Here is a 19199-nt window from a genome sequence, read left to right as displayed (position 1 = left end):
CGAACACACGGAGGCTCAGAAAGCGTTAATGATGTGCTGCTCAGCGTCTCCTATGACGGAGCGGGAATTTGAAGCTTCCAAAACCCAGGCCCACGACAGTAAGAAACGTGGTGCAGCAGAGGAGCTCGGGCTTGGACGTGTACAGTCAGCCTTTGCCATTCGGCTGGACTTACGACCCAGCCAAGGTACACGTGCATCACTTAAGCAAAACACAACACGGGTCGACTTGCAGCCATCAAAGAAGTTAGGGGTATGTTGAATTTTTTTTAAAAACCTGTGGTTAGTTAAAATTTAGTTCATACTGTTTCTATATTTTGCCTCTTTCGCTTCCTTCCTCAGACCCCATAAGTGAATCAAAAGGTAGTTATTTATCCAATTAGGACATCAGTATAGAAACCCTGGAAGCTGAACTCTTCAGTACATGGTCATGCTACTTCCCCGAAGAGCATTCCACCAAAATTAAAGCTGTTTATCTTTGGAAACACAGACTTTTAGTAATCTCAACCAAATGCTCTCAGATACCCACTGTCTGGGCCAGTGTCTTGATCGGCGTGTGTGAGCTCCTGGTGACACACCAGTCGAAATAGGTGACTTTTGGTGCGTTCCAGCTGAAGACATCCTAGTGTACCTCGTTTGCTTTGAACCTCGGTGCTAGAACCTTCTTAGCTGCTCTGGGGAAGTCACAGCAGTGCAGTGTTGGGAAAGCAGATTGGTTTTCTACTGCCCGCATTTTTGTCTGCCCATGCTACGTTCTACTTGAAGAACTAGGGACGGAAACAATTTACTGCAAAAACCCCAAGGTGTTTGTCTGTTTGGTTTTAATTCTCTCATTTGTTTATTTCAACAGTTGAAGGGTAAAAAGCCGCCCCCCGTGGCGTCCAACGGGGTTACGGGAAAAGGCAAGACTCTGAGCAGTCAGCAAAAAAAAGCTGATTCAGCGGCTGGCGTGAAGCGGACGCCTTCAAGTAAGTTGATCCTTTGATTTCCCACGTTCTAGCTTCGGGTGCAGCGTGCAGAGTTGGGGCTGTCTAGCCGCCTTCCTCCCTCACCTGACCAGGTGGAGAATGCCAGGTTGGGGGGCCAGCTGGAGAGATGGCACCATTTGCATCTGCATCCTTCCTCGTTTGCTGGATTGAGGAATGGCCACGATTTTTAACCCAGCTTTTATTCTCTAACTGTTGCATATACAAGGAAAGACAAAGCTGGCTGAACTGTAGTATTGGCTACGCGTATTTCCGGGTGAGGCAGTTTGTGGATGCAGCTGGCAGTGCTGCTGTGAGCGGCCCTGGACGGTGGGTGGGGACACCTCTGTTTGTGTCCTTGATCTGCTGAGTGAGGGAGTGACTTGGGTTGAGTCACATAGACTCTCTGAAGCCAGCCTCTGTGTGTTAGAGGTGTAGACAGGTGGCTGCTATGTTTTCTGTGGCTGAAGTAATTGGGGCAACTCGTGTACCTCAGAGCACGGGAGACTATCAGGATCTGTAAGGACTTCTTGCCCCCGCTGTGCCTCCTAGCCTTCAACCAGCTGTGATTTCTCTCCTCCCGTGTCATTCTCCTGGCCACTTGATCAGGGCGGTGCCGTAATCTACCCCACTGGGCAGATGTAGACATAAGCTCAGAGAGGTGGTGTGGCTCCCCCGAGGTCCCACCGCTGGCAAATGACAGAACCAGCGTGAGGACCAAGTTTTCAGGTTCCAGACCTGGCAGGGGCTGGACCGGGCAGAGGATCGGCGAGGAAGCGCGCTCAGCTTCCTTCCCCATCTGCAGATACATGACTCTAGGGGCACTGTTATCGCATGTGTTTGCATTTGCTTCAGCCCTGGCTGTGTTGGGTGGATTCCTCTTCAGCCAGCCCGGCAGTGTCTGTTCATTCCGGCCCTCTGCCTGCTGCGGGGACTGCAAAGGTCAGATAGAGCAGAGGCCGGGTCCCCCACGCAGACGCAGGCTACGGGCCTGAGCACAGGCTCTTACCAGGCTCAGAAGCTCCTCAGCGGCTGTGGGCCTGTCGGGGACGGTTCCCAGGAGAGGAAGATGGGAGTTAGCCTCGAGCGCACGCGAGTTTGATGTGAACACCTGGGAAGCCGTGTCGACACTTTCTGAACCTGGTTCAGCGTAGCTGGTGGACCAGGCTCCCTCCAGGTAGTAACCCTACACCAGGTGACAGGTCACCTAACTGCTGAGCTCCCTGTGTGCAGCCGATTGGATTTCAGAGTCAGCACATGGGGCGGTGAGAGGTGGCTTTGTCCTTAGCCTCACGAGGACGAGCCCACCATTGTTCCCCCGGGGCTCCTGCTTCTGCCCCGAGGAAGCGTGTGCTTTCTTTTTTCTTTTACGTCTTTATTGGAGTATAATTACTCTACAATGGTGTGTTAGTTTCTGCTTTATAACAAAGTGAATCAGCTATACATACATACATATTCCCATATCTCCTCCCTCTTGCGTCTCCCTCCCACCCTCCCTATCCCACCCCTCTAGGTGGTCACAAAGCACCGAGCTGATCTCCCTGTGCTATGCAGCTGCTTCCCACTAGCTATCTATTTTACATTTGGTAGTGTATATATGTCCACGCCACTCTCTCACTTTGTCCCAGCTTACCCTTCCCCCTCCCCGTATCCTCAAGTCCATCCTGTACGTCTGCATCTTTATTTCAGTCCTGCCCCTAGGTTCTTCAGAACCATTTTTTATTTTAGGTTCCATATATATGTGTTAGCATACGGTATTTGTTTTTCTCTTTCTGACTTACTTCACTCTGTATGACAGACTCTAGGTCCATCCACCTCACTACAAATAACTCAATTTCGTTTCTTTTTATGGCTGAGTAATATTCCATTGTATATATGTGCCACATCTTCTTTATCCATTCATCTGTTGATGGACACTTAGGTTGCTTCCATGTCCTGGCTGTTGTAAATAGAGCTGCAATCAACATTGTGGTACACGACTCTTTGAATTATGGTTTTCTCAGGGTATATGCCCAGTAGTGGGATTGCTGGGTCGTATGGTAGTTCTATTTTTAGTTTTTTAAAGAACCTCCATACTGTTCTCCATAGTGGCTGTATCAATTTACATTCCCACCAACAGTGCAAGAGGGTTCCCTTTTCTCCACACCCTCTCCAGCATTTATTGTTTGTAGATTTTTTGATGATGGCCATTCTGACTGGTGTGAGGTGATATCTCATTGTAGTTTTGATTTGCATTTCTCTAATGATTAATGATGTTGAGCATTCTTTCATGTGTTTGTGGGCAATCTGTATATCTTCTTTGGAGAAATGTCTATTTAGGTCTTCTGCCCATTTTTGGATTGGGTTGTTTGTTTTTTTGATATCGAGCTGCATGAGCTGCTTGTAAATTTTGGAGATTAGTCCTTTGTCAGTTGCTTCATTTGCAAATATTTTCTCCCATTCTGAGGGTTGTCTTTTGGTCTTGCTTTCTTGACATCAGCTCACCTGCGCTTCCCTTCTCCTCGGACACACATTCAAGCAGCCAGTTGGGCCAAACCCTCCTCCTCATCATTTGTTTACGTGCTTCTTTTTTCACCTTATTTTTCTGGCAAATCTTATTTCCCTCATGCAGTTGGGTGTATTTATATTCACTTAAAATTTGAGTGTTGTCCACTTGGGGAGGGGCAGGTGGGGGGAGGGAGTAACGTGTCTGAAAAGCTTTGTTATGTGAGACCTGAACCGCAGGAAATCTCTGTCTGCATAACATCCTTCTCTCTCTCAGCACCTGTGCTTATTTTATTTCTTAGATGATGCATTCCTTTATTTTATGAGGGCTTCTGTAGGGAATTTTTATTAACTTTGGTGACATCCAATGATGAAAAAAGGGAAAAATAATTGTGCCCCGTGTTTTTTGCTGAATTCAGGCAGTTGCATTATAGCCTGGATGGGGTTTATTGCATGGGGACCAAATGATGTGGAAGGTGGTAAGGGATTGCATACAGGTTTGTCGGGGAAACATCCTAGATCAGAAATGAGTGGACAGAGTTTGGACTGTGCTCTGTTTATAGAACATGTGGTTACTCAAGCCACTAAGAGCAGTGCTTTTGTTTCAAGTTGTTGATTTGGTCATCCTCATGCTGCGATCCTTTTAATATCATTCTGTGTGTGGGGTTGGTTGGTTTTTAGAGAGGGGAAGATGGAGCGGGGAGTGATGACTTTGTACCTGCCTTCATAAATGCAGTTTTCATGCAGTCACGATGACTTGCCGTGTAAGAGTCGGTGAAGTCGGTGTTTAGGACGGGCGCTAGAAATCGTTAGCAATGGCTCACCATTGTTTGGCAGAGTGGACGGGGTTCCGGGGGCTCCGTTATCACTGACAGGGATGAGAGCCGCCAGGGAGTGTCCACCACGGCCCAGGCATCACATGATTCTGTTAGGTGGGTTTTAGTACATGTATCGAATTATTTTTTTTTAACCCCACAAGTTAGGCCTTAGCACTTCTGCTTTATAGAGGGTGAAGCTGAGCCTTCGGGGGCATTAATTGCTTGTCCACAGTCATGGTCTCTTCCCTGGTCAGCTGCCTTTATTATTAACCATTACACCGCCCTCCATGGCTTCTCCCCAGAAGTCGTTTCTAGTCTAATAAGGGAGTCAGACATGCAGATAAACCAGCATGGTATATCATGGCATGTGAGCTCACAGGTACAGGAGGTGCAGGTGGCCTTGGGTCGCCATCGGGTTTGAGGCGTTAGCTGTCAGGAGTCATTGGGAGACCACAGAAGCTGCAGAACTGTGAACCCTTATTACTATTGAAAGGCCAGAATAATTCGAGGACAAGGGCGTTGGGTCAGGATTTTAACACACTATTAACTAGCAGTGTGATGTTGGCCAAATCTCTAAATTTTCCTTAAGGCTGGTTTCCTCTTCATTCATTTATCCACTGACTTTATTTAATGAGCATTTACATAGTACCCATTCAGAGTTCTGTATAAGTATTACTTTAATCCTCATAACAACCCTGTGAAGTACCTGCTCTTATTACCCCCATTGCACAGATGAGGAAACTGAGACACGGAGAGACGAAGTGCCTTGTTGAAGGTCACACAGCTCAGGTGGCAAGCTGGGATTCCCACCTAGGCGGTCGGGCTCCAGACACTGCCCTGGGTGCCCCTTCATTTTCTAAGTGGCTCAGTCACTCACTCAGCGGATATTTATCGTGTGCTCTGTCCATGCCAGGTACCCACCCCACTGGAGGTGGGGATAGCGCCGTCAGGTCAGCAAAAGAGTTGGACAGCACGGTCGTAAGGATCAGACGTGACAGTGTAATGGAAGTGTTTAGAAAGATACAGAGAACTACACACATCGAGAGATTATTTCTGATGTCGGGAGACCCCCTCTTTTCAGATTACAGAATGTTTTGTTCACTCTCGACTTTGCTGAAGATTATATGTTGCATGCCTCAAAGGGAGGCGTTAAAGGAATTTCCTAACATTCTATTTTCCTTTTAAAAATTTGTTTCAAAGAATATTGGATAATCTGAACTGGTCACTTCTCTGTTTGGCTCAAACCTGTCCTGTTGTCTTTCTTGTTGAATTAGCAAAATGACTAGCTTTGAGTTTATTTCACTGAGTAGGCTGATTAAACGGGCTTTATGAATTACCCTATCAGCTACTTGGTTAAACCTAATTTCCTGTTGACGCTTTTTTTTTTTTTTCAAGACGCTGACCAGTACAAATATGGCAAGAACCGGGTGGAAGCAGATGCCAAGCGGCTGCAGGCCAAAGAGGAGGAGCTGCTGAAGAGGCGGGAAGGCCTGCGGGAGAGGCTGGCCCAGCTGCGGAAGGAGAGGAAGGGCCTGAGGGCCGCCATCGAAGTCAACACGGGTACGAGCGGCCTGCTTCTGCCGGCGCCGGGGTCTAGGCGTCTCCTATTCCGCCCTCGGGGTCTGCGCCTCGCTGGGCTCTCCTCTTAGTAAGGCCGTGTCATCCCACGCCGTGCTTCTTGCAGTTCGGAAGCCTGGGTGCTAAGCCCAGGGCGGGGGCCACAATGTGGAATAATGGGCCAGGCCGGGCCTGGACCTCAACTCGCTGGCTGAGGTCGGGTAGGTGCCGGGGAGCCGTCCCAGCCTTGGGGGCTGCCGGCAGAGGTCGTGGGGAGCGCAAGCCTCCGGGTTCAGGAGTTATGGTCACTGTGTGTGAGGGGTGGTGTCTCAGCCGGAGGACGGGTGATACTCAGAAGCCCAGCTGAGAGGTCTTTGCGTGGGTAGAAGGAGCCCTCCGTTCCCTGAGGAGGGACTGGGGAGGGCCAGACCGCGATGGATTCGTGGAAGGGACCAGGGGAGTGGGAACAGCCCCGGGGAGGAAAGAAGAGGGAGACGCGGGTGAGGACCACAGCCGTGTCTGTGGATCGGCCCGTCTGTCCTCGTTGGCAGCAGCTGGGCGTGTGGTTCCTGGTTCCGGCGCTGGGGCTGCTGAAATGTATGTCTCCTCAGCTCAAGACTGAGTCTGGTCCTGGGGCAAGGCCAACCCTCTAGATTTTTGGCCTCGGGGGGTGACGAGGAGGAATGTAGAGACCAGGATGATCCCGAGAGGAAGAACCTGCTTTCCAGCGGCTTCTGTGCCGGAGGAGTTGGCGTGTATACAGCAGTTAGTCGTCAGGTCCAGCCTTTCCTGACTTTGTGCCTATATGGTTTTTAAGAAAGAAAGTGCTTTCAGAGTTTAAAGAACGGGAAGCTGGGTGTGGGCTGAGCCGGTTCGAGACAGCCTGTAGGAGGGGCAGGAGGTGGCATCTCCCATGAGGCCCCCCCGGGGGATCAGGGGCTTCGTCAGAGAACTGGACGGGAGCCTCCAGGTCAGCAGGACAGGAGTAGAATTTCTTCCCTCTGTTGTTTCCAGTTTGTAGGACAGTGAAGATGCAGAAAGATGAGACCAGCTTTGGGCCTTGAAAAAGAGATTGTCACGTGCTACCAGGCAGTCGGCCAGGGCCGTGCTCACAAGTCAGTTAACCCTCGGGATCGCTTTCCTTATCTGTCCAGTGGGCAAATTGCCTGCCTTCCTGTGCCACTGTAACACATTTCAAATAAGATGAATAAAGCGAATGTGCTATGTGCTATGGAGCTGCAAGCTCTACTGTATTCTGACCATAGGGGCAAGTGAGATGACTCAGAGTAGAGAAACATATTCAGACTTTTCAAGTCAGTGGCACCTTTGGAAACCACCTGGTCCAAGTTCCTCATTTTAAAATGAGTGTATTCATATATACAATGGAATATTACTCAGCCATAAAAAAGAAATGAAATTGAGTTATTTGTAGTGAGGTGGATAGACCTAGAGACTGTCATACAGAGTGAAGTAAGTCAGAAAGAGAAAAATAAATACCGTATGCTAATACATATATATGGAATCTAAAAAAAAAAATGGTTCTGAAGAACCTATGGGCAGGACAGGAATAAAGACACAGACATAGAGAATGGACTTGAGGACACGAGGAGGGGGAAGGGTAAGCTGGGACGAAGTGAGAGAGTGACAGGGACATATATACACTACCAAATGTAAAATAGATAGCTAGTGGGAAGCAGCTGCATAGCACAGGGAGATCAGCTCGGTGCTTTGTGACCACCTAGAGGGGTGGGATAGGGAGGGTGGGAGGGAGATGCAAGAGGGAGGAGCTATGAGGATATATGTATAGCTGATTCACTTTGTTATAAAGCAGAAACTAACACACCATTGTAAAGCAATAATACTCCAATAAAGATGTTAAAAAAAATAAAGAAATAAAATGAGTGTATTGGGGCCCAGACCCCAAACTCCTGGCGTTTGTGAGAATCAAGGTCCCATGGTTCCTGGTCCGTATTCTTCCAGCTGCGGCAAAAGAGAGCAGTTAGGAAGGGACCCTGCTCCTTTCAGGAAGGGCTGGATTTGAGTTCTGTGGGAAGGACCCTTGGCAGGGGAGCGCAACCCCCAGATTGTGCTGAGCTCCTTTCAGGGGCACTGAGTGTCCGTCCTGTGTTATCCGGAAATCTCTGCCTTCGGCTGGAGCAATAGCGTTTCTCCGGGATTTCAGGCAGGAAGACGCAGGTGATCCTGGAGGAGAAGCTGAAGAAGCTGGAGGAGGAGTGCAAACTGAAGGAGACGGAGCGCGTCAACCTGGAGCTGGAGCTGACCGAGGTCAAGGAGAGCCTCAGGAAAGCCCTGGCCGGCGGGATCACCCTGGGGCTGGCCATCGAGCCCCGGTCGGGGACGTCGAGCCCGCAGGTAACTCCTGCCGCTCCCCGGGAGAGGGCCGGGGGTCGATTTCTCAGGTCGCCTCTCCTCCGTCGTCCCCAGCATCAGCACCGCAAAGACGCGGCTCCCGTGTCCATTTCAAACATGTTTCTTGACTGTGTTCTAAGTTCATGGACGTGGAATTTTCTTATGTCTTTCACTGAACTTTTTCAAAGGCGGTGGAAACACTGAGTCTGTTTTCTTTCCCCCCTTGTGCAAAATCTGAGTATAATGGGTGCAGTTCTTTTTATCTCTTCTGAGCCATGTCCTCATTGGATGCCAGTTCATTAGATAGAAACCTTTGTTCAGTGTGGCAGATTTTTATAACATGTCTAGCATGTGTGTCCTGAGAATGATGCCAGGTGCTGGGGACATGGAAGTGAGCGAAACCGTCTGTAACCTCGGAATCTAGCAGAACGAACAAATTAGACGCGAATTAGCACCTCGAGTGATTTGCTGCTCACTGTCATTGGAGAACTTGCTCTTTTCCACAAGCTGTTCCGTCGAGTCAGACGTGATGGCTTCTGTTTTCCAGATGAGGAGCTGGAGGCCCAGAGAGCTTGCCTAAGAGCACAGCCCTGGGCCAGCTCCTCCCGCGTACTGGGGCTGGGGGGGACCCACAGGCAAGGTTTCTGGGTTACGGGTGTGTGGCACCACTGAGGTCCTGTCACCCACCCTCACCACCTCCCCAGGCAGTGGTCACCTCATTCTCCCACTGTCTGCAGAGACCATCTCAAAACTCCAGTCGCCGGTCCCTCTCCAGCGACCTCCCCTCACTTTCAGAGGATTCCCCCTCTACCCCCAGACCGCTTGGCAGAGCAAATTCCAGCAGCAAAGTGCGGGCTTCCACCACCAAAACCATGACATCAACCAGCCGCCCGTCCTTTGGGGCACAGCATGGCAGGGAGTTTAGGAAAGCAGGCTCTGTGAGCAAAGAGGCCAGGGCTCGAGATGACTTCCCTTCTGTAGGCCTCGATTTTCCATCTGTGAAATGGGGATGGTGCTGTCGCCTCCTGCGTGGGCTCATGTGTGCGAAAGCTCTGGGCGTGGTGCCTGGCCTACGAAAGTGTCCATCCACTCATTGTGTGTTCACCAGCTCGTAGATATGTATTCACTCATTCAACAAATCAGATACATGTGTGCTGTGCCCCATCTGTGTGCCGGAAACGGTTCCAGGCGCAGCAGTGGACCTCGTAGATGAGAATCTCTCTTTCCGTGGAGCTCGTATTGTAGCAAGGGAGGACCGCTAGACCAGGGAAATGCGCTCACATCAGGCACTGAAAGGTGCCGGGGGGAGCAGTCCAGCAGGGGAGGGGGCTTTTCAGCGTCCGGCCGAACCGGGGACCGAGGGGGTAATGAGGTGGCCGGTTCTACCCGAAGAGTGGTGGCAGGGCTGTGAGTGCTGGCCCGTGCGGGGCAGGGGTCTGTCCCAGGGGCCCCCGGGGACCCGTGTCGGAGGCAGACTGGAGGCAGGAAAGCCTCCTGACCTCCCAGGAGGGGCCTGAGGATTCGCTGGCGTCGCCGTCCGTGGTCCCATTGGATGGAGATGTGGCTCCAGACCCACCCCCTGCTGACCCCGCAGGCACCTGCCACGCCCTCTCTGCTGTATCTTCACCTCTCGTCCCTCCTCGCTTCCTTCAAAGCATCCACAGAGTCTGTAGTGTGTCCCATCTTACAAAACAGATTCTGCCCCAGCCCCACGTCCCCTGCAGACACTGTCCTGTGTGCCCAGGTGTCCACTCACCCACCTGCGGCGGTTCGGCTGCCCTGGAGCTGCCTTCCCTGACGTGACCTCCGCCCTCACCTCCCCAGGTCTGGGCGTCCCCGGGCACCGCTCACCGCTCTCTGTGTCTGGGGTGACCGCGCATTCTCCGGGGCTCTCCCTCCCTCTTGAGGGTCTCCCCCTCGGCCCCCTCGTCAGCTCTCCTTCCTTTTGCCCTGTCCGCTTGAGGGTGCAGCCCCGGCTTGATAAAGCTCCTGCTCTCAGGCCACGGGGCTGCTACTCCCTTCGGAGGGCTCCTCCTCGGACCTCGTGCCACTCTCTGCCTGGCGAGCGGCTCTCTGCCTTCTCCCCACCCTGACCACGTCCTTGGGCCAGCAGCTCATTAGCCGTCCTAGGGGAGCGCCATGGGCCACCCTCCTCGGAGCCCAGCTTAGCCTCCCGGGGATGGGCGGCATGGTCCTCTCCTTCCCACCAGCCACGGCACCCACACCCCTCAGCCAGTGCGGCCTTTGGAGGCATTTCCAAGGGAACGAGCACGTGCGGAAAGCTGGCTGCTGGGGACCCGCGGTTAGTCGCCCCCAGAGGGGTTCTAAGCAGCCCATTTGCATGATCATTAAAACACCGTTCTCCTCAAACAACGTTCTGTGTCATCTAACCGGTATTTTAAGTGACATGTTAACACAGCCAGAGCAGGGAGAGGTCAGTCCACGGAGACCTCCTTTGGGGGGGGAAGTACAGCAAATTGTCGACTTTTTCCCCAAAGAGCAGCTTGTAATCTCACGTGGAGACTTGGCGACTGCAGATTCACTTTGTTCCATCTTAAGTCTTGCTTTGACCTGCGGAGACCGTGCTGTAAACAGCCGGGAATCCTCGGTATTGATGCGTTTGGTCGCTGCGGAGAGCCCCACCCTGAGGAACTGGATCCCGTGAGCTTGTGCCCCCCCATCCTGGTCACCGGTGGTTTCTGCTCCCGGTGCTGTAGCCTAGGAGCTCCTTGAAATCGGAAAGGTCTTTACAGGCGTTCACGAGGCTGCCCCGCAGGGCTGGGAGAGCCCGCGCTGAGTGCGGGGCAAAGCATCCTTCAGAGCCTCAGTCTTTCCATCTGTAAAATGCATGTTTTAAAGGTGCTTTTAGAGTGGGGCTCTGTGAGGTGCTGCTTATTACTGTTGTTACCGTTTTTGCCTATTTCCAGAACTTGTTCTATTCTTTAAAATAAGCCATTTTCCTAGGGGAAAATACTGATGACGTGGAAACCATACCTCACCCAACGTCTTCTCTTTCCATGAACAGTCTCCGGTTTTTAGGCACCGGACTCTGGAGAACTCGCCCATGTCCAGCTGTGAGACCAGTGATGCAGAGGGCCCAGTGCCCGTGAACAGTGCGGCCGTCCTGAAAAAGAGCCAGCCGGCCCCCGCCAGCTCCCCCTGCCGGGGACACGTGCTTCGGAAGGCCAAGGTGAGCTCCCGCCCCTCCTGCTTGCGGGGGAACGCCGGCACCGATGGGGAGCAGGCATCCCGGGGCGGGTGGGGCACGCCAGCACTGGCACAGGCAAGGTGTGGTGAGGCACTTTAGCCTCAGGGTTGGTGGGTGGGGTGCAGGAGCTCAGTGTGGCCTCCTGTTCCAGTTCTGCAGCTTCTGTATTAGATGCCATTTCACGAGTATCTACCCAGTTTTTTCTAAAGTCAGACCCTCCTATAGGAATCTTCCTTTTCAAAGGCAAAAAAGACCAGAACTTGTCTCTAGGCCTGGACCATCTATTTTCAGGAAAACCAGCAGTTCTGGTTCTATGTCCTGGCTTCTCCTGACCTGTTCTTTCACTGGTGAAGTAGAGATTGGCCAGTGACCGCTGGGATCCGTTAAAAAATCAAAAGTCGAGGCATAGACTCTTCTGCATACCCTCTTCTCCCCAGCCCCGCCGCAGCCTGTAATCCTGTACCCGAGGGGCCATCTGTCCTACCTTCCAGTCTTCTGATGGGATTGGCCACTAACGATTTTTGATGCTAAGCTTAAAAAAACTCAGAACATTTAAAAAAACTATAGTTTATCAAAGCAAACAGTTCCTGACGGCTGAACTGAAAGCGTGTGGTATGAAAAAATCCCACTTGGTAGTCAGGCTAATGCATCCAGATGAGCTTAATTTGTTGCGACGAATGTGGAGGCCAGACATCTTCCCTGCACTGTCTCTGGGACCCTCTCTTGCCGTCGTTACCTTTGTTCTTTGGCAGCTTTGGAACCCATTCCAAATTGGCTAGAAATCTGTTGTTTTCTGAAAAGCGGATGTGGTGTCAGATAAGAATGTGAGTGTTAACCTCTGGCTGCCGTGTTCACGGAGGGTCCCTGCCGACGGTGGTTGTAAACAGCATCCTGGAATATCTGTCTTCGTAGCATGTGTGTTTGACTGAGCCTGTGTGTTGGTAAATTCGGGGAAAAGAAGAATTGCTGTGCATCATTTGTTACTTTCCTTGGCATGCGTCAAGTGTTCTTCGTTTGCAGAGGAGTACATCTTGCCTCAAAGATGTTTAGAATAGAGCTGTCCCGTAAAGTCCCCCTAATTATTTGCAGAAGGGAAATGCAGTAAAAATATTTCATTTATTTCTTTACTGTCAAAGAAATCAGTTTCCAGTTCTGTAAGTCCAGCCTCTGAAAGGGCTGCATTTTCCATGCCTGCTCTCACCGTCCGAGGCTCAGTACTTTGCACTTCCTGCCCCCTTTTCACGATAAATGTAAAACGTGTGGTTTTGGCCGGTTCAGATGCACAGCTGGCCGTTCAGACCGGCCCACATCCTCCCTGAAGGAATGGGATCGAGCAGGGGTTTCCCAGGATTCCTGAGAATAGTGGCGGGGGACCCACGGCTGGAGGGCGGGGTGGTGGCCTGGCCTCTTGCCTCTGGGAGCGTCCGTCCGCCTGTAGGTGCCTCACACCCGTGGCCTCCTCTCGCACCCTGGCCTTTTTCTGAGGACCTTTCTGAGTCTGACTCGTCCTGGGCTCGGGAACGTTATCCCAGGCTGCATTCCTAGAATAATTTCCAGTTCCCCATGAGGGGCGCTCTGAGCGTGAGAGAGCGCGCTCCTGAAAGTCAGAGGGTTTCAAGTCACCGGTCACGGGGTTTCCCGGCCGAGAAGGGGGCTGAAGGGCCCCGACGTCCAGCTCCAGGCCCAGCATTCTCCCCGCAGCCTGGGAACTCCAGGTGCCGAGGGACGTCCTGGGAGCGGGGGCATGTTGGCTGCAGCGCTTTCAGAGCTGACACACGTGCCCCAGGTCCCAGCGTACCAGGACTGGGCCACCCCGAGCGCGGGCCGCCCGCCTGCGTGCAGCCTTTTCAGTGACACACACGGCGGCCTTGGGTCCTCCCCACGTCCCCCTGGCTGGGCGTGTCCGTGGAGCGCCCTGCTTGGTGGCCAGCGTGACCTGTGCTTGGTCACACGTTTACACGCGTAATCGTGCGCGTGAGACTTTGGCAGCGTGTGCGGGCACATACACACGACTCCTCTCCAAGCCGGCGCCGCCCCGGAGGCTGGCGGCTGTGGAGGGAGGCTTGCCGGGGCGCTGGGTCCCCTGCCGCCCGGAGCATCGCCTTTGCGCGGAGCCGCCAGGCGTCCTCTCTGGGGAGCCCGGGATTGGGGGTGGGGCTGTGGGAGAGGCCGCGAGGTCGTCCACGCCTCTGTAGGACCAGCGCCTGCACGTGCTCACGAGGTGCAGGCGGCTCAGTTTTGGTTTTGTTTCTGCCACGTTGGCTAACGCCCTGCTTTTAACCATTAATGAAGCTTGTACGTTCGACGCTAGAAAACAGGTGAGAAATTCCTAATTTGATACAATATGAGGTGTGCAGTGTCCTCACGGCCCAGTTAATGACCCCCTGGGGATACAGTAGGAGTCAGGCACTTGCATCAGACCAGCACTGCCGCGCTCGGTGCCCCCAGGGCAGGCGGGAGAGCGCTGCTTGGCGCCAGGCCCCGTGTGGGGGCCGCCGCGCCGCGCACACGTTCTCTAGATTTGCCCAGAGTCCTTAGTGGGACGCGGGCCGATCTTGGTTTGGGCCGTGCGGTGATTCTCAGCTTCTTGCCGGAGAGCCTCAGTGCTGTTTCCACGGCAGCTACGCCCTCACCCTCTGGGGCACAGGTGTGGATGGGATGCAGCCTGACGTGTCTCAGCCCCGCCTGTGCCCTTTTGATCTGTACACGCTTCCTCTTGCCTCGCTTGGCAGGAGTGGGAGCTGAAGAACGGGACATAGAGCTCGCGGACGCCCAGCTCACACAGCGTCGTCCCATCGCGTGACCGCAGGGAGCTGGCCCGGGGGCTCCAGCAGCAGGACTCGGGGTTTGCGGCCGGACCAGGACCCAGGACCTGGGTGCCAAGACCCAGACCTGCCCGCTGTATCCTCTCTACTGTATAATGGTTCCCTTTAAAGAGATTTACTTGTAACACTTTGGCTTCCAACTTCATTTGTTTAAAGTCAGAAAAGGGACGGAAGGTATTGTGAGAGCCTCCCCTGGCGGATGGAGAAGCTGCATCTCCCCACCCAGGTAAATGATTGTTTTCACCAGTCTCGGCACTCCCACCCCAGACTGAAGATGAACGGCCGACGGGCCCTGGACGTGCTCCGCGCCCCCGGCGGGGGTGTGAGTGCGAGGCGTGGGCACTGGGCTGCCCGCCCCTCGGCCAGGAGGATCTGGGGACGTCGCTGCAGCGCCAACAGCAGGAAATCGCACCCCGAGTCCCCGCGTCCCTCTCCCCACATGCCCGGCCCCCTCATCACTAGGGGTAATGGCGCGACAAAGAATTGTGCTGTGAAGCATTTTTTACCTTTTTCAAAAAAATTTTCTGGACAGATGCTTCTGTCACCAGGACATGAAAAGCTGCCACTCTTCTTTAAACTTTAAAAAATTTTCTCTTTTTCTCCAGTGTCACGCTTAGCTCCAAGGGTTTTTCAGAGATTCTGTATCGTATTGTGTTACTTGTACTGCTTTTGAAAGGCAGCAGAGTGTTTTTGATATTTCACACATATGTGTCCTTTCCAGCTTTTGCCAGCATCCAAACCTCTTCTACCCCTTCAGAGCCGGCGGGTGGTCCTCAGAGACCTGGTCGGCCTCGGGGTGATGGTCACACTCATTCCCGAGGGGCGCGTATGCCCTTTGAAAGGCAGCAGGTTCTGGGAACTGTGCAGCTTTAGGGCAAAAGAAGGACCCCTGAGAGCTTCTCTCCCAGCCCCACCCCTGTGACCCGCCAGGGGACTTGGTTTACTGTTTCCCTCGGGCGCGGCCGCCAGCCAGGGCCTCTCTGAGTTTCCCCGTTTGCCTCCAGAGGGATGTTTCTCGAAGCCTTCAGACACTAAGGCGTGAAGGGGACAGGCCAGTTCGCAGGTAGAGGTAATGTGGGTCCAAGAACCAGGCCGGCTCTCCTCTGTCTGCAGAGGGACCTCTCAGGAATTCTCCTTGTGCAGCCACTGCCCAGAAAATATATCTGTCACCCCGGAGCCCTCTGCAGACTGACCGATGGGACCACATCACACGCGGGGATGGGCTCTTTCTGCCTGCAGTTGGTGCAGGCCTGCCGTCCTCTGCTTCTCATCAGATACAGGAGCAGGAAGCAAGAAAACAGTGCACCTGCGAGCACATCCCGGGGCGGCCACGGCTTCCGCAGGCCTTGCCAGTCAGGGTTGGAGTGGCCCTCGAGGCCAGCACGGGCCCCGTTTGGGTTCACTGACCAGAGCCGGAGTGCGATCTCGGTGGCTAAGAAAGTTCTGCCACAGGACCTGCAGGCTGTTTAGCTGGGGTCCACCTGAAACCTGGATTTGTTGCAAAGCCGTCTGCCAGGTCCGTGGGCTGCCTGCTGGCGGCCTCACGCGCAAGCTCCTTCTCCGCTGTTTACAGGACGAGGGGGTCGTGTCTTACCTGCACGTAGCACGTTGGGCCCCCCAACCCTGACCCCAGGAAATCCAAGTAGGAAGCGGGGAGCCAGGGGCCTCCCCAAGCCTCAGGCCCATCTTCCCGGCCCTGCTGGGGAGGAGGAGCCCCTCTCCCCATGTTCTTCCATCAGCATAGGAAGCTGGCATCATAGGAAGCTAATTTTCTGTAAAGGGGAAAAGTGTGATCTTCGCTGCCTTCCTGTCAAATGGATGTTCTCCAAATAAGGCTCTCAGGCTATTCTGGTTGGCAGCCAACTTGGCCCACGACAGCAGCCAGATTTGGATTGTTGCTCAGAAGGGAAGACATGACCTTAGCCCGGGAGCAGGTGGGCACAGGTGGGTGGGCCGTTAGCAGAGGTCACCGCAAATGTCACCTCGACCATTGCTGTGGGTCACGCCCAAGGACACAGCCAACTGGTGCCAGAGCCAGGATTTGGACCCTGGCCTTAAGACTCCTGGTGTACATATTTTGTGCTTAAAAACACCAGGTTTTTAAATTCACTTTCACAGCCATAAGCCTTTTAAAGAGGATGGTGGATTCAATCCTGTTACGTCCCACGGTGCCATTTAAAACGGCCCTGTGGAAGCCAAGGCCGCCAGCGTCGGGTTCCTTTGATGCCCTCGAGGTGTTCCCCTCGATGTCTTTAGATTTGATCAGAAAGTTAGTTTAAAGCATTTGCTTCAAAATAAGTTATTTATTTGTATATGTTCAATAAATATAGTTTTTAATTTATATCTGTACATATTAGACACACCGTGGACATCCTGCCAGCATCCGGACAGTGGTCTCATTACCCCCCTAGATGTGCCCCAGGGACCTGCCCCCCTTATCTCAGGGCAGCCGGGAGACAGCGGTGACAGAGCCGGGCTGCGGGGGTGGTCCGGGGTGCAGGTCACCATCCCCTGGGAGAAGTGGATTCTTGAGAAATGTCCCCCTTCCTCTGACAGACAGTCATGGCTGCAGAGTGCTGGCCAAACTGTAACAGGATTCTAACCGAAATGACACACACGTGGTGGCCCGACCGGGGGCTGGCGTGAGGCTGCCACCCTCTGCAGGCCATGGGGCCCTTCCCTTAGAACGGGGGCCACCATCCGCCTCAGGCTTCTGCTTCCGGCTTTGGTAAGGGGTCATCAACTTCAAAGTCCTCTCCATTTTTATATTTTTATAATGTTTTTCATTCACTCACCAACCTTTTGCACAGAGATACATTGATGGTGAGAGGGCGTGCTGTGTCACCCCCGACGTGGGCTCAGTTGGAGGTGACCACCCCCTGCCCAGAGGCTGCAGACGGTCGGCCAGGGCCGGGGAGCCAGCAGCCCTCCCGCCCGGCCCCGGGACGGTCCTCTGCGGGGACCCGGTGGGTCTGGGGAGGCTCCCAGCTGCGGGGCCTCCGCACAGCGGTCTGCCCGGGGCTCTTCTCTTGGCCGCATGTGTAGAGCTAGTCGTGGCCCCTCGGTTCAGGTACCTTGGCGTTGTCCAGCTTGACCATCCGCCTTATTCATCTCGCTGGTCCCTGAGTCATTTTGGGCTCCTTCTGAAAACCTGAGACGATTCTGATAGGTTGGAATGTGCCACCTTTGAAAAGTCTGTTTCAAAAACCGTGTGTCCTGGGCCCTGAAGACCGCCCCCAGGGAGGAGTTTCAGATTTCCTGTTAATCGTGACAAGAGTTTGGAATTTGTGTACAGGTTTCCAAGGGGACAGCTTTGCAGCTGGGGTAGGCCCGATGGCCGTGGGCAGAACTCCTTTGTTGGCGGTCCCATTTATTCTTTCCAGAAGAGTGACTCTATCAGCACACTATTTTGAAGGAAATGTAAGTTTTGCCTACGGACCTACTTCACCAGGCAGCGTTCTCTGGTTATTCACCACGTCCTGCGACAGGAACCTTCCCAGGCTGGGCACGGGGGTGGGCACTCGGGCAGGACCTCTCCCGCCAGAGCAATCAGGCGTCTGCGGCAGCTGCATCCCAGCCCGGCCCCTGCACAGCCCAGCGGATGCCTTTTCCAGGAGCAGGAGGCCTGCCCGTCTCCACCGCGGCTCACATAAAGGTCACGGCAACACCTCAGTGTTAAACTATTGCCTTCCTCTTTTTTTTCTAAATTAAGTTCTTTAAATAATTTCAGATCGTGACATAGTTTTAAAGAGGGTAATTCTATTGTTCTTGTTGTCATTACTGTCTTATTATCCCCACGATGGGCTGGGTTGATACTGTGAAATAAACTAAAAATAAATCAAGTAACATTTTCATGCCCCCCCCACGCACACGGTGCAGCGTCACAGAAAGCCTCTCGGTGACCCCCAAGCCATAGCGGGACAGCGTGTCATTCGTGAAGATGAGGGAGCTTCACGCCCAGGGAATTGTTGGCCTCACATGCACCCTCTTGCTCATCTTTTGTGAAATAATTCACTTATGTCCTTCCAGAAAAGCCCAACTTGACAGCATACAAGTATTACCAGGTATTTCTGTTAGTTGACATGGAAGAAATTTTCGAGATGGGATCATCAGATCATAATTCTTAGGGACCAAAGGTGTTTTTAATAAGATAATCTTTGTATTTGATTTTTTTAACAAGAAAGGAAATATTAACTTTAACCTTTAGCATCAACTTTTAAATTATAGAGATTCAGCATTAATTGACCATGGCTATAAGTTGTAAAATGTTTTCATATTAAGAATGTAATTATTTCCTTATTGTATTTTTTAAAAACTAAAGTCATATTTAAAATTCTCTTTGAAAGAAACAGGCAAGAAACAGGAAAGATTTTTTAAATTAAATATGTTGGCAGTGTCCATTTTAAATAACTGTAAATATATTTTCACTGTGTTTCGCAATGTATTTAATTCATAAAGTAAAAAATTTTATCAGAAGAAACTTGCATTGGAAATATTAGTTTTCAGTCCACTTGCCCGGATTTTGTAATAGCCTCACTTGAATTTTCTGCTTTACTAATGGATTTTTCTGCAGTTTTACGCGGTGTAGCCCGCAGACTGGCGCCCTCGGGCGTGCCTCCTTTGTGTATTGCTAATAAACTCGCTGTTCCAACTCGGCCTCTGCGTCTTGACCAACTAGGTTTGTGGGCAGACAGAAGGACCTTCGGATGAACGGAGGCATTTTGCTGACAAGGCATTTTGCTTGCCAAGTAGGGAGGGGTGTAAGAGAGATCAAGGTGGGGCAAGTGTTTTATTTCTTTGGCAAGAATCTTCTTTCATGAAAGACACGTTGTGTATTTAATTTAATTTATTTATTTAATTTTTGGCTGCACTGTGCAGCATGTGGGATCTTAGTTCCCCGACCGGGGATCGAGTTCGTGCCCCTGCATTGGGAGCACAGAGTCTGAACCACTGGACCGCCAGGGAAGTCCCAAAC

General features: G+C 52.5%; 1 protein-coding gene across 3 annotated transcripts in view; it reads left to right on the top strand.

Annotated features, from left to right (window-relative positions):
• The window catches only part of AFAP1 (actin filament associated protein 1), a 154797-nt gene extending 135917 nt beyond the window's left edge, over positions 1–18880 (top strand). For all 3 annotated transcript variants that reach the window (XM_082462558.1, XM_082462557.1, XM_082462556.1), the window contains 5 exons: positions 848–965; positions 5660–5824; positions 8004–8194; positions 11217–11381; positions 14132–18880. In XM_082462558.1, coding sequence (XP_082318684.1) covers positions 848–965; positions 5660–5824; positions 8004–8194; positions 11217–11381; positions 14132–14158 — 666 coding nt within the window. In that variant the 3' untranslated portion in view covers positions 14159–18880. The remainder of the gene's footprint in view (positions 1–847; positions 966–5659; positions 5825–8003; positions 8195–11216; positions 11382–14131) is intronic.
• Positions 18881–19199: the final 319 nt, after the last annotated feature.

This window comes from Balaenoptera physalus, assembly GCF_965194825.1.
Source record: "Balaenoptera physalus genome assembly, chromosome: 5".
Lineage (NCBI taxonomy): Eukaryota > Metazoa > Chordata > Mammalia > Artiodactyla > Balaenopteridae > Balaenoptera > Balaenoptera physalus.
The sequence above is the reverse complement of the archived record's forward strand: the minus strand, read 5'-3'. Positions and strand labels throughout refer to the sequence as shown.